Source organism: Geotrypetes seraphini, chromosome 3 (genome assembly GCF_902459505.1).
Source record: "Geotrypetes seraphini chromosome 3, aGeoSer1.1, whole genome shotgun sequence".
Classification (NCBI taxonomy): domain Eukaryota; kingdom Metazoa; phylum Chordata; class Amphibia; order Gymnophiona; family Dermophiidae; genus Geotrypetes; species Geotrypetes seraphini.
Window position 1 is genome coordinate 276,209,723 of NC_047086.1, and position 12,545 is coordinate 276,222,267.

The 12,545-nt window shown below is 39.5% G+C and overlaps 1 protein-coding gene across 4 annotated transcripts in view; it reads left to right on the forward strand.

The window, feature by feature from the left end:
- The window catches only part of BIRC6 (baculoviral IAP repeat containing 6), a 1,530,571-nt gene that overhangs the window by 941,266 nt on the left and 576,760 nt on the right, over window positions 1-12,545 (forward strand). For all 4 annotated transcript variants that reach the window (XM_033935681.1, XM_033935678.1, XM_033935679.1 and 1 more), the window contains one exon: window positions 6,810-6,933. In XM_033935681.1, coding sequence (XP_033791572.1) covers window positions 6,810-6,933 — 124 coding nt within the window. The remainder of the gene's footprint in view (window positions 1-6,809; window positions 6,934-12,545) is intronic.

Consider the following 12,545-nt stretch of genomic DNA (forward strand, 5'->3'; position numbering starts at 1 on the left):
GCCGTAGAGGTCGAAAGATGCACCCCAAATACGAAAATAGCCCGTAGCCCATCATAAAGAGAAGTAGTCACCCCATTGAGCCTTCAAGGCCAAGGAAGTTGGTAAAGCTTCAGATTTGACTAAATTTAGCCAGAAGCCAGCATAATCACCATATTTGCTAATAGTCTCCAAAACAGCCTGCAAAGAAGGAAACGGGTCTATCAGAAGAGCTAAGAAGATCGGCCGCAAAGGCAGCAACTTTAAAACTTTGATTGCCTCCATGAACTCCCTTAATGTCCAAGTTCAAGTAAATATCACGAAGAAGCGGGTCAGGGGCCAATACAAATAATAAAGGAGATAGAGGACACCCCTGACGGGTTCCTCTATGAATCTCAAATAAAGATTAACTACAACCGTTAACCCAGAAAGTGTCCTGGGGAGTAGCATAGAGTATACCCATCACCGAGACAAAGCGGCCCTGAAAGCCATATTTAGTCAAAGTAGCATATAAATAATCCCAGCGAATGCAGTCAAATACCTTCTCAGCATCAGAGCTGATAAGTAAAGAAGGCGATGTAATTCTAGAGCTATAGTCTAAAGAGAGCAAGATTCTGCGCAAATTTTATGCCACTGAACAACCCTTCACAAAACCGACCTGGGACTTGTGAAGGAGGATCGGCAACAGCGAGCCAAACAATTGGCAAGAATCTACCAGAAGTTTAACATCAAAATTGAGGAGCGAGATAGGACGATACGATCCCGGGATAGCAGGATCTTTCCCTGGTTTCAGAAGGGCTATGATCTGAGCCACATTAAGATGTTTGGGCATAGCTTAAGCATTGACCATCACATTAAACATAGCAGCAAATGGTGCCACAATTTCAGGTTTCTTAACTTTATAAAACTCAGCTCTATAACCATCGTCTCCACGGGCTTTCAAAGTAGAACTGTGAGTGATAGCGAGTTCCACCTCCCCAGCCTCAATAGGCATATTCAACCAGGCATGCTGCTCCCCAGTAAGACAAGGGAGCCCTAAATCCAGAGGTGGAGCATAAATATTTGCATTAAAATGACGAAAGACGTTACAAATATCAGAATCACTAGTAATCTTCTTGCGACTCTCCCTCTGTGAGAGCAAATGGACCAAAAGTCCCCCCCCCCCTTATTGCCATGAACATACAGGTGGAATTTGTAATTGGCAAGAGATTTAGAAGTCCATTGATGTAAAATCTCATTGAGCTCCCTTGCAAAGAAAGTAGATTCTGTTTGTTAACCGAGGTGGGATGAAGACCAGTGGCACACCGAGCTGTCGTCAATTGTCCAGACAAACGGAACAATTCCCTATCTCGTGCCTTCTGAACTCGATTAACAGCTAATGATAGCACCCCAGAGGACCGCGTTTGCCATTTCCCAATATAAAACTGGGTTCTCCACATGTTGGTTATTATGATATTGGTAGTCTTTCCACTCTTTCATAAGATACGGCAAAAAGTTAGGATCATCCTGGAGCCATAAGGGATAAGCCCAGTACCCTGGGAGACAAGGCCCTATGTAAAGTTCTTTAATTGGAGGAACAGTTAGTAGGTTTTGGTCTGCTGAATTAAGGGCCCTAGTTGAAGAGTATGGGATGATGTGTTTATCAAGGAATGCTGGAGAATGCGTAAGTTTTATTTTGAAGATAAGCAGAAGAATTTTGTATATGGAACAATGTGAGACAGGTAATCAGTGCGCTTCACGGAGAAGAGGAGTGACATGGTCGTATTTTTTAGCTTTGTATATTAGTTTGATGGCTGTGTTTTGAATAAGCTGCAGATGACGTATTTCCTTTTGAATGATCTCGTGATATAAAGTAGTCCAGATGAGTGAATGAATTAGGGTTTTGATAGAAACGGTTTCATGAATAGAAGTTAAGGAACGGATAAGATAAAATTTATAGAAGCATTTTTTTGTGATAGAGCTGATTTAGCCGTGGTATGAAAGATCTTTATCTATGATGACAAAATTTTACAGGGTGGACATGGCCAAAGAGGATTCCACATTCGGATCTTCAGTTCTGTCTGCAGGCTCATCTGTCCTTCCCTAAAACTCAGAGGACTGCTTTAATTTGTCTTACAGATTCAGAAATAGAATTGTGTCTGTTGCACTAGAAGGAAAGATTAGATTCTTACCTCGATAATCTTCTTTCTAGTAGACAGGCGCACTATTTCTGAAGCCCACTATGCCAGATGTTCCTTTACCTGTTCACTGCCTTGAATGTGCCAAGTCATATGAACATTTTGTTTCTTTTCTTTATGCAGTTTAACCAGGATAGAGGACGAAATTGCCATGTTGATGAATCTAGGGGATATATGAATAATCTCTCACACTCTTAGTGCAGGTTGTGCTCTGTTTGATGACTTATTTATTATCTATTTGCGCAGCTTTTGCTATTTAGTTCAGGGGCTATTTCATCTAAAACTAGCACAGCTATTTTAGATGAAATAGCCCCTAAACTAAATAGCAAAAGCTGCGCAAATAAATATAACAAATGGTTTGACTCCGAACTTCTAAAAATGAAACAGCTAGTAAGACGACTAGAAAGAATTTGGAAAAAAACAGGAGAATTGTCAGACCGTAACAACTGGAGATCTAACATAAAAATCTACAAACAACTGATAAAAGACAAAAGTAAAGCATTCTACTCTTCTAAAATCAACTTATATAGCACTAGTTCAAAAGGAATCAATACAAAAGAGCTGTTCAACTTGGTTACAAATTTATTTGACACCACATGCCACACTCAACTCGTGCACAATATTACACTACCTTCAGCAAATGATTTAGCACAGCATTTTGATTCAAAAATTAAAAACCTAAGAAACAACTGTTCGACAAATGACACTAACGGTAATCAAATAGCTAACATACAAGGAAATGAAATACCAGCAGACATGATTTGGAGTTCCTTTCAAGATTTGGAATGGAATAATTATATCAAACTATATAACAAATACTCCAAATCATACTGCAGTCTGGACTCATGTCCCCCAGAAATTATGAAAGCGGCTCCTTTAGAATTTAAACTATCTCTGCTGAATTACTTAGCCCACAACCTAAAAAAATGGAAAATTCCTCACTAATAGTGGTCACATAATAATAACCCCAATTCCAAAAAATAGTAAAGAATCATCAGCACTGGTAACCAATTACAGACCAGTAGCATCCATTCCATTCATCGTAAAAAATCATGGAAGGATTGGTATATTCCCAACTGATGGAATATCTCGATCAATTCTCTCTCTTGCATGAAACTCAATCTGGCTTTAGACCTTTGTTCAGTACTGAGACAGCAATTGCCGCTATCTTAAATAATCTGCATCTCTTGTTCAGTAAGGGCCTTAATGCCCTGATCATGAATTTGATATGAGCTCTGCCTTTGACCTAGTTGATCATGGGAAAATGCTACAATGCTTAGATGCAATTGGCATTAGGGAAGAGGTGTTGGACTGGTTCTGAGGCTTCCTCATGTCCTGTACCTATCAAGTACGTTTCAATTACGATCTCTCCGATACCTGGAGCAATCAATCTGGCGTACCGCAAGGATCACCACTATCCCCATTGCTTTTCAATGTCTACATGTCCTCACTAGGTGCAAAATTGACCCAGCTAGGGATAAAATTATTCAGTTATGCAGATGACTTTACGATCATCATTCCATTTACTAACTCTCTCTCGGAAATTACTCCCGAGGCATCAGAAGTACTAAATTTGATGGAGCAATGGATGACTGAATTCAAACTGAAACTGAATTCAGAAAAAACAAATTTTTTGTAGCTTCGCCACACCCGTTTGACACCAAAACACCGCTATGCATCATTAATCTTAGTTATCCTATTCAGTCTACTATGAAAGTATTGGGTGTAACAATAGACCAGTGCTTGACCATGAAGGACCAGGTAGACTCCTTAGTCAGAAAGGGTTTTCTCACTCTCTGGAAACTTCTATCTATTAGAGCATATTTTGATATACCAGCATTTAGAATCCTGGTACAATCCCTCATTCTGAGTCAACTTGATTACTGTAACATAGCCTATTTAGCAATTTCCCAAAAGAATATGCGACGATTACAACTAATGCAAAATGCAGTGGTCAAACTGATTTTTGGGCTGAAGAAGTTTGATCATGTGACACCTTACTACCGACAGCTGCATTGGCTTCCGATGGAGGCACGCGTAAAGTTTAAGTTCGCCTGTTTCTGCTTTAAAGTACTATACGGACTAGCCCCTAAATACATAACTGACCTTTTCTCCTTCTCAGCCAACAAACATAAGAGAAGTTCACATTCGATCTTCGTTTCCCCTCCAGTTAGAGGATATAAACTCAAAAGACACCATCAACACCTTTTCTCACATCAGGCAGCATTATGGGGTAAAGAAATAGAACAATTGCTTACATCTACTACTTATGGGGAATTCAGGATACATCTAAAAACATATCTGTTCCTGAAACACCTAGACAGTTGACCCGTACAACTCTTTCTTCTCAATAACTGATCACTTGAGCTGTTAATCACTAGCTTCCACCTTGTTAAGTTCAATCTACTTGTACCTTCTTTTAATCTTTGTAAACCGCATAGAACTTCACGGTCCTGCGGTATATAAACTGTTGTTATTATTATTATTATTATTTGTTTTTACCTCGCTATGTATTACAAATGGTTAAGTTTTATCTGTTATATATTAACTAGTGTTTAAGCCCGTTACATTAACGGGTGCTAGAGTAGATGTCTGTCTGTCTTTCTTTTTTTCTCTCTCTCTGCCTGCCCCGTCTATCTTTCTTTCTTTAATTTTCTCTCTCTCCCGCTGTCTTTCTTTCTTTCTTTCTGTCTCTCTCCCTGCCCAGACCCTCACTGAAGCCGCTTTCCAGCTGTGCCAGCTAAGAGATTCCTTGCCCTTTCCTCAATCCAGCTGTGGCCAGCTGCCTGCACACACCTGCCCAGCTATACAATGGTCAAACACATCCCGTCTCACCTCTGAATCCCGTTTGCTCACCCTTGGTGCTGGATTGCTGCCGGAAATTTAAACCCGTTTCATTAACGGGTGCTAGAATAGATGTCTGTCTGTCTTTCTTTTTTCTCTCTCTCCCTGCCCCATCTATCTTTTTTCTTTCTTTTTCTCTCTCTCCCTGTCACATCTATCTTTTTTTCTTTCTTTCTCTCTCTCTCTCTCCCTGCCCAGACCTCACTGAAGCTGCCTTCCAGCTGTGCCAGCTAAGGGATCCCTTGCCCTTTCCTCAATCCAGCTATGGTTGCAATTTCCAGTGACTATCCCATGTCTCTCTCCTCACCAACCCAGGCCCCAACCCAGTAGCAGCGGCTCCAGTGGCTATCTCATGTCTCTCTCCTCACCAACCCAGGCCCCAGCTCAGTAGCAGTGGCTATCCCATGTCTCTCTCCTCACCAACCCAGTAGCAGTGGCAGCAGTCCTGACTCGCCAACCCCTCATTCCTTACTCAAAGCAGCAGTGGCAGTGCTTTAAACAGGCTGTTCGCGGCCAGCCCCGACAGGGCCTTTCTTCTACTGCATCCGAAGTGATGTGGCAGAGGAAAGGCCCTGAAGGGCTGGCCGCGAACAGCCTGCTTACAGCGCTGCCACTGCTGCTTTGGGTAAGGAATGGGGGGTTGGCCGGTCAGGACTGCTGCCACTGCGCTGACGCTTCCCTAGTCAGAGGTTCCTCCCTGCTTGGAGGCTTCCTCTGCTCAGCGGCTTCCAGTAGAGTCGGCGCAATGGTGTTTGCCACTTCAAACTCCGTGCCTCTGCATGCGCAGTAGGAGCCAGAACACCGCCGCACACAAAACGCTACAGGCTCCTTCTACTGCGCATGCGGGGCCACGGAGCTACGGATCATGGAGGTAGCAGTGCGCATGCGCGCTTAGGGTTTTATTATTAATGATGATATGAGCAGAATTGATATATTTCTTGGGAAGTGTCCCCGTACCCCTCACTATTCTGTTTCTTCTCCAGGGCTAACCATCTACTTTGATACGAACTGAGAAATTGGAGGACAGCCCAGAGGATTGAGAGGTAGAACAAAAGAATGCTAATTAAGCTCTCTACAAAAATTCTCACGAGAAGGGATTGACTACCCACAGGTTCAGGTATAGAGTGTTTGTCTAGAAAGAAGATTGAGGTAAGAACTTAATCTTTCCTTGTGTGTTTGATTTAACCTGCTTTCTATGGAGGACCCCCATTAGGGATAAACAGGTTTACTTTCTTATAGTAGAACCTGAAGTATAGTGACATCACAACTGAGAACCCCTTCAGTAAATATCTATACTGTCGCCCAAAAATCTTCATACAAAAAATAACTCTTTTAAAGAGTTTGAAAACCTTACCTATAAGAAGTGATAGTCCTAGAGTCTGCTTAAACTAATACTCTTTCTTTCCTGAAGGACTAATAATGCTAAATGAAAGGTTTAATAGCATTGAGCACCTGTAATGTTACAGACCTAATTGCATAATTATGACATCTCCAACATTATGACATCTTTACCACATCAGCAGTGATAGTGGTTAATGCTGCCATAAAAAATGTTATCTATAGAATCTGTATCTTATATCATAAAGCAAAATTAGAGACAAAAGGAAAATTTTAATTAGTCATTGATCAGGTGAGCAAATTTCACCATGAGCTATTATTAATAGCTGGCCAAATGATCTCCAAAGGCTTTCCTACTAGGTTGTAACTGGATCTTGTAGGGCCACAATTTGCTTTATTAAATTTAATATTTGGTACTTATTTTTTATTAATGTTTTCTTAACAGTAATTGTATTTCTTAAATTTTTATTCTAGCTGGAGTCTCTTCTGCAGTTATGGCTTACGTTAAGCCTGAATTCCAGTTCTGGGGGTAAAGAGCATGGAGCTGATATTTTCTCTTATAATGCCAATCGAATACCCATTATCACTTTAAACCAAGGTAGGAGATGATATTGTGATATTGACTAGGTTCTTAGAAAGGGCTCAGAGCATTGTAGCTGTGCAAGTGCAGGAACCTTTTGTTAACTGTTTTCCAGCCTGATCTTTTAGCAAGTACAGCTTTAAAGTCTGACCTTATAGTAAGCTTCATGTTTAAAATCTGGGCACTGCTCCAGTAAAAGTGGAGCTTGGATTTTAAATCTTGTGTTTTTTTTCTGCTCTGCTAAAGTGAGGTTTTGCAAAATCTGTGTTCTGCTCAGTGATACATAGTGCTTTGAGTTTACTAGGAAATTCTGTGTCTTTGCCTGCTCAGCTCTGTAGTATAGTTAGCTTAAGGATTTGGCTTGCTGTTGGACCACTTGAATAAGGGTTCAAATAAGGGTTTGGCTTGCCATTGGACCATTTGAATAGTTGCCTTGAAGGAGAGTCTAGCTAGGCGGGACAATTTCCTGGGGTACTTTCATTTTCTGGGACAAAGCCTTGGCAGGAACAAACATGCTAGTATCAGTTCAAATCTCTAAGTAATCCGCAATTGTATATCCCAGATTTTGCTTTAAGCATAGAATCTAATACTTTCTCTTTCCCTTCAATCTTCTCTACTTTCAGTATTTAAAACAATTAAAAAATCCCTCTCTTCCTTTACTTTTTGGGGAAGTTTTGTTCTCATCTGCTACTGATATGTAGTCAAGAATACTTGTCAATTCCTATACCAACTAATCAGGATGTTTACCATACTATGTTTGCCATACTATGATTTCTCATTCCATGTTTGCCACACAGTGTTTGCCATTCCATGTCATGCATGCTTGCCTAACTATTTTTGCTAGTCATATTTTGTAAAACTGTTTACCATGCTATATTTTGCTAAACTATGCTTGCCATGCCGTTATCTCACCATATCATGTTTTGTCATATTTTTACCATGCTTTGTTAACTTTGTTTTGCATCGTTGTCAGGCAATATTTGCCATGCTATCTTTTTACCATACTATGTCTGAAAGTGTGGGCCAGTGGTTAGAACTGTGGGTTGTAGATTCAAACTCACACTGCTCCTTGTAACCCTGGGCAGGTTAGCTGATCTCCCTCCCCCCCCAATTGCCCCATGTACTTTAGATAGATTGTAAGCCCACCAGAACAGACAGGAAAAAATGCTTGAGTACCTGAATAAATTCATGTAAAACGTTCTGAGCTTCCCTTGAAGAACAGTATAGAAAACTGAATAAAGAAAGAAAGAAAAGAAATTATAAATAGAATTTGTCCTTTTTTATATATTGTCAAGCCCTAAGGCACAATATTACTTAAAAGACTCTAAACAATTAGGATATTCTACTGGAGTAACCAAAGTGGCCTTTATGAAGATTTAAAGGTGTGAGGAATCAGAAAGTGTATGCTTTATTGTCCGAGAACAAGCAGGCAGTATATTTTCAATTGTGAATGACATCATCCATGGAACCTGGCATGAAATCAAAAAGTGTTCTGTCACTTTAAAAGTCTAAGACCTCCCTTACCATGTGCATGCAGGTGCCTTCCCAATTGATATCTGCTCATGGGACCATCAGTTTTCCGCAAAGCTGAGAAGCTATTCTTAGAGTCTAAGCATGACAAACTTGTGCTATTTTGTGCTTTCACATTTATTTTTTTCCCCTTTAAATCATATTTTTCTGTTTTATTTTGCTTTTATTTGCTTAAAAATATTTAATTTTTGATCCATTTTTAGTTTTGGGTCTTAAGGTTCTTTTCTGCCTCTTTCCAGGCCAGGAGTGTCGACTCATTTTCAGTATTCCATGTACTCAACCTCCTTGGATCATTGATTCCTTTGGCCTCGTATCAGAGGTTTTTCCTTTGATGTCCAGTGCTCCTAGCAGTGCACTCAATGCCACAGGACCATTTCAGACAAGGATCCGCATAACTGGTGTATCCAGTACCTAGGTCCTGATCATTAGAATATTTCTTGTGTGAACTGCTTTCGCTTATAGATAAGAACATAAGAATTGCCACTGCTAGGTCAGACTAGTGGTCCATCTTGCCCAACAGTCTGCTCCCACGGCAACCCTTAGATCAAAGACCAGTGACCTTACCTGCATATGTTCTAGTTTAGCAGGAACTTGTCTAACTTTGTCTTGAATTCCTGGAGGTTGTTTTCCCCTATAACAGCCTCCAGAAGAGCATTCCAGTTTTCCACCACTCTCTGGGTGAAGAAGAACTTCCTTACGTTTGTATGGAATCTATGCCCTCTTGTTCTCCCTACTTTGGAGAGGTTGAACAAATTGTCTTTATCTACTAAATCTATTCCCTTTATTATCTTAAATGTTTCAATCATGTCCCCTCTCAGTCTCCTCTTTTCAAGGGAGAAGAGGCCCAGTTTCTCTAATCTCTCACTGTACAGCAACTCCTTCAGCCCCTTAACCATTTTAGTCGCTCTTCTCTAGACCCTTTCGAATAGTACCGTGTCCTCCTTCAAGGTATGGCGACCAGTGCTGGATGCAGTATTCCAGGTGGGGGGCGTACCATGGCCCGGTACAGCGGCATGATAACCTTCTCCAATCTGTTCGTGATCCCCTTCTTAATAATTCCTAGCATTCTGTTCGCCCTTTTTGCCGCCGCCACACATTGCACAGACAGCTTAATCAACTTGTCAACCAGTACTCCCAAGTCTCTTTCCTAGGGGGTCTCTCCGAGTGCTGCATCCTGTATTCGTGTATAAGATTTTTGTTACCGACATGCATCACCTTATACTTATCCACGTTAAACCTCATTTGCTATGTCACGGGGTTTGTTGCTCAAAGACATTCTGCAAATAACACTAGATTGGCACTTTATTTGCTAAATTTAGCAAAAATAATAGACAATCCGACCTTCTCTGTCTTTTTGGATGCAGAGAAGGCTTTTGATCGAGTAGAATGGAATTTTATGTACCAAGCAATGGATTGGTTTGGAATAGGATCTGGATTTGTTCAAATGATTCAAACCTTGTATAGTTCCCCTTCTGCCAGATTATATATTAATAATACTTTCTCAGAGCATTTTTGTCTGAAGAGGGGAGTTAGAAAAGGATGTCCCCTATCTCCTTTGCTTTTTGATATTGTTTTGGAATCCTTGTTGGCAAAGGAGATATAGGGAATTCCGTATGCAGGTCGAGATTATAAAGTTTTGGTTTATGCAGATGATATTTTGCTTCATTTGAAGAATCCTGAATCAACTATCCCTCATTTACTGGAATTGATTGTTCGTTTCAGAAAATTTTCTGGATATAAAATAAATTAGAGCAAATCGGAGGTTCTTCAATTGAATGTACACTGTATTAAAACTTTATTTGATCCATTACCATTCCTTTGGAAGGAAGAGGGTATAAAATATTTGGGTATAATGATTCAAAAAACAGTGGAAGATACAATGACAGTAAATTAATTTTTTTTTTTTATCATTCTTTATTAATTTTCAAAACTTCAACAGTGCAATACAACAAATGCAACATATAATGATACGACAAAAACACATTCAACTTTTACACGTTCATAATCAACCATTTTCACCCACCCATCCAATAATCATTAAATAAACACAAAAACATATAATGCCATAAAAACCTTACCCTATTCTGAATATTTATATCTTCCCACCCATCCCAAGTGTGAATATTCAAAAATCAATTTAAAACATAAATAACCCCCTCCCACCCTTCCCTGGATATGTACCAAAGTAAACAAAAAAACTGACAGTCAACAAACAATTATAATAAAGTGACATATGATGCCAATGGGCCCCATATCAATTTAGATATATTACCTTGCCCGAAATTCTCAGTATTTATTCTTTCATATCTATAACTAGAGCTTGCCCACCAGAACAAAAAATTTAAACGATCACAGTTCTTCCAGTTTCAAGTGAATGAAAATTTTTTATTGTTGAAAGTCAAAGAAATGTGTGCGCATTGGAACCCATTACATCTTTCTTGGTGGGGGAGAGTTCAAACCATCAAAATGATGATTTTGCCTGTAGTTTGTTACCAATTGAGTATGTTACCTGTTTATTTTCAAAGTTCCTTTTATAAGAAATTAAATGGGATTCTTACAAAATTTCTTTGGCTGGGTAAAACTGCTAGAATAGGCTTAGTATCTTTGCAAAAATCACAATCGGTGGGAGGGGTAAATTTTCCAAACTTCTACAAGCCTTTATTTTGCATCAGGGTATGTATTGAATCCTTCCTGAACTCATGGAGAATCTGCCAGATTGGTTGATACTGGAAAGTCACCTTTTAGCCCCATTATGTCTTAGCCATATTTTGAGTATCAAGCTTCCTCGAATATACAAGGACAATATTATTATTCTTTCCACCTGGAATACATTAAAATTCATTAATACTTTAACTCCTATTCTAATACAACAATCTACGTGTCAATCCCTATGGTTAAACTCCAAGATACAAATCAGCGAGTCTAAAATCCTCTGGAAACATTGGTTGCAGACAGGCATCCGCACTCTAGATGATGTAATTCAGAATGGAAAAATGGTAAATTTATTGCAATTGCAACATTCATTTGGCATCTCAAAATCTCAAGGTTATAAATGGTTGCAACTGAAGCAGGCCATTCAGAAAGGGTTCCTTGATTGACGCAACTTAAAAAATCAGTATAGCTTGCCAGGCCTATGTTTCCAGACAGATTTGCAAGGGCATCAGATCGCCAAGTGATGCAAACTAATATCTGAATATTTGACAAAAAAAACCCCAAAACAAGCCTAAAAGACATTTAGAGCAGTAGTTCCCAACCCTGTCCTGGAGGACCACCAGGCCAATCGGGTTTTCAGACTAGCCCTAAAGAATATGCATGAGAGAGATTTGCATATAATGGAAGTGACAGGCATGCAAATCTGCTCCATGCATATTCATTAGGGCTAGCCTGAAAATCCGATTGGCCTGGTGGTCCTCCAGGACAGGGTTGGGAACCACTAATTTTATGCATTGAAACAAAACAGCAGATTTCTGCTACGCAGTGGCCACAGATTTGGACTTAGAGAATGAGATGTACAGCGTCAGCATCTATAAGACAAACTTGGTTTATTCTGTTACATAGAATTTTTTTGAATCCCTGTTCGTTTGCAACATCTTCATCCCAATAATCCACAAGAAATAGTAGCAATAAATGACAAGCTGGATCAAATTCATCATTGGCTAGATGCTAATAAACTAGCCTTAAATATTCATAAAACTAACGTTATGCTCTTTCCATGGAAGGACTGTAGTACACTTCTTTTTCCCATGTCTATTAAAGGCATTCCACTGCAGACGACTCAAAATATTAGAATTCTTGGAATAATATTTTATAATAAATTATCTTACCACGATCATATAAGCCAAGTGGTCAAATCTACTTTTTACAGACTTCGCCAAATTCGATCCGTGGCCAAATTTTTATGCACAAAATCCTTGAATATCCTAATGCATTCTTTAGTAATCTCCAAAATCGATTATTGCAATGCCTTATTTAAAGGCTTGCCACAAAAGGAAATTAGACGTCTTCAAATTATTCAGACCGCTTCTATTAAAATTATTCACAAAGCTAAAAAATTTGATCATGTCTCACTGGCTCCATGTTGCACATCGCATTTTATATAA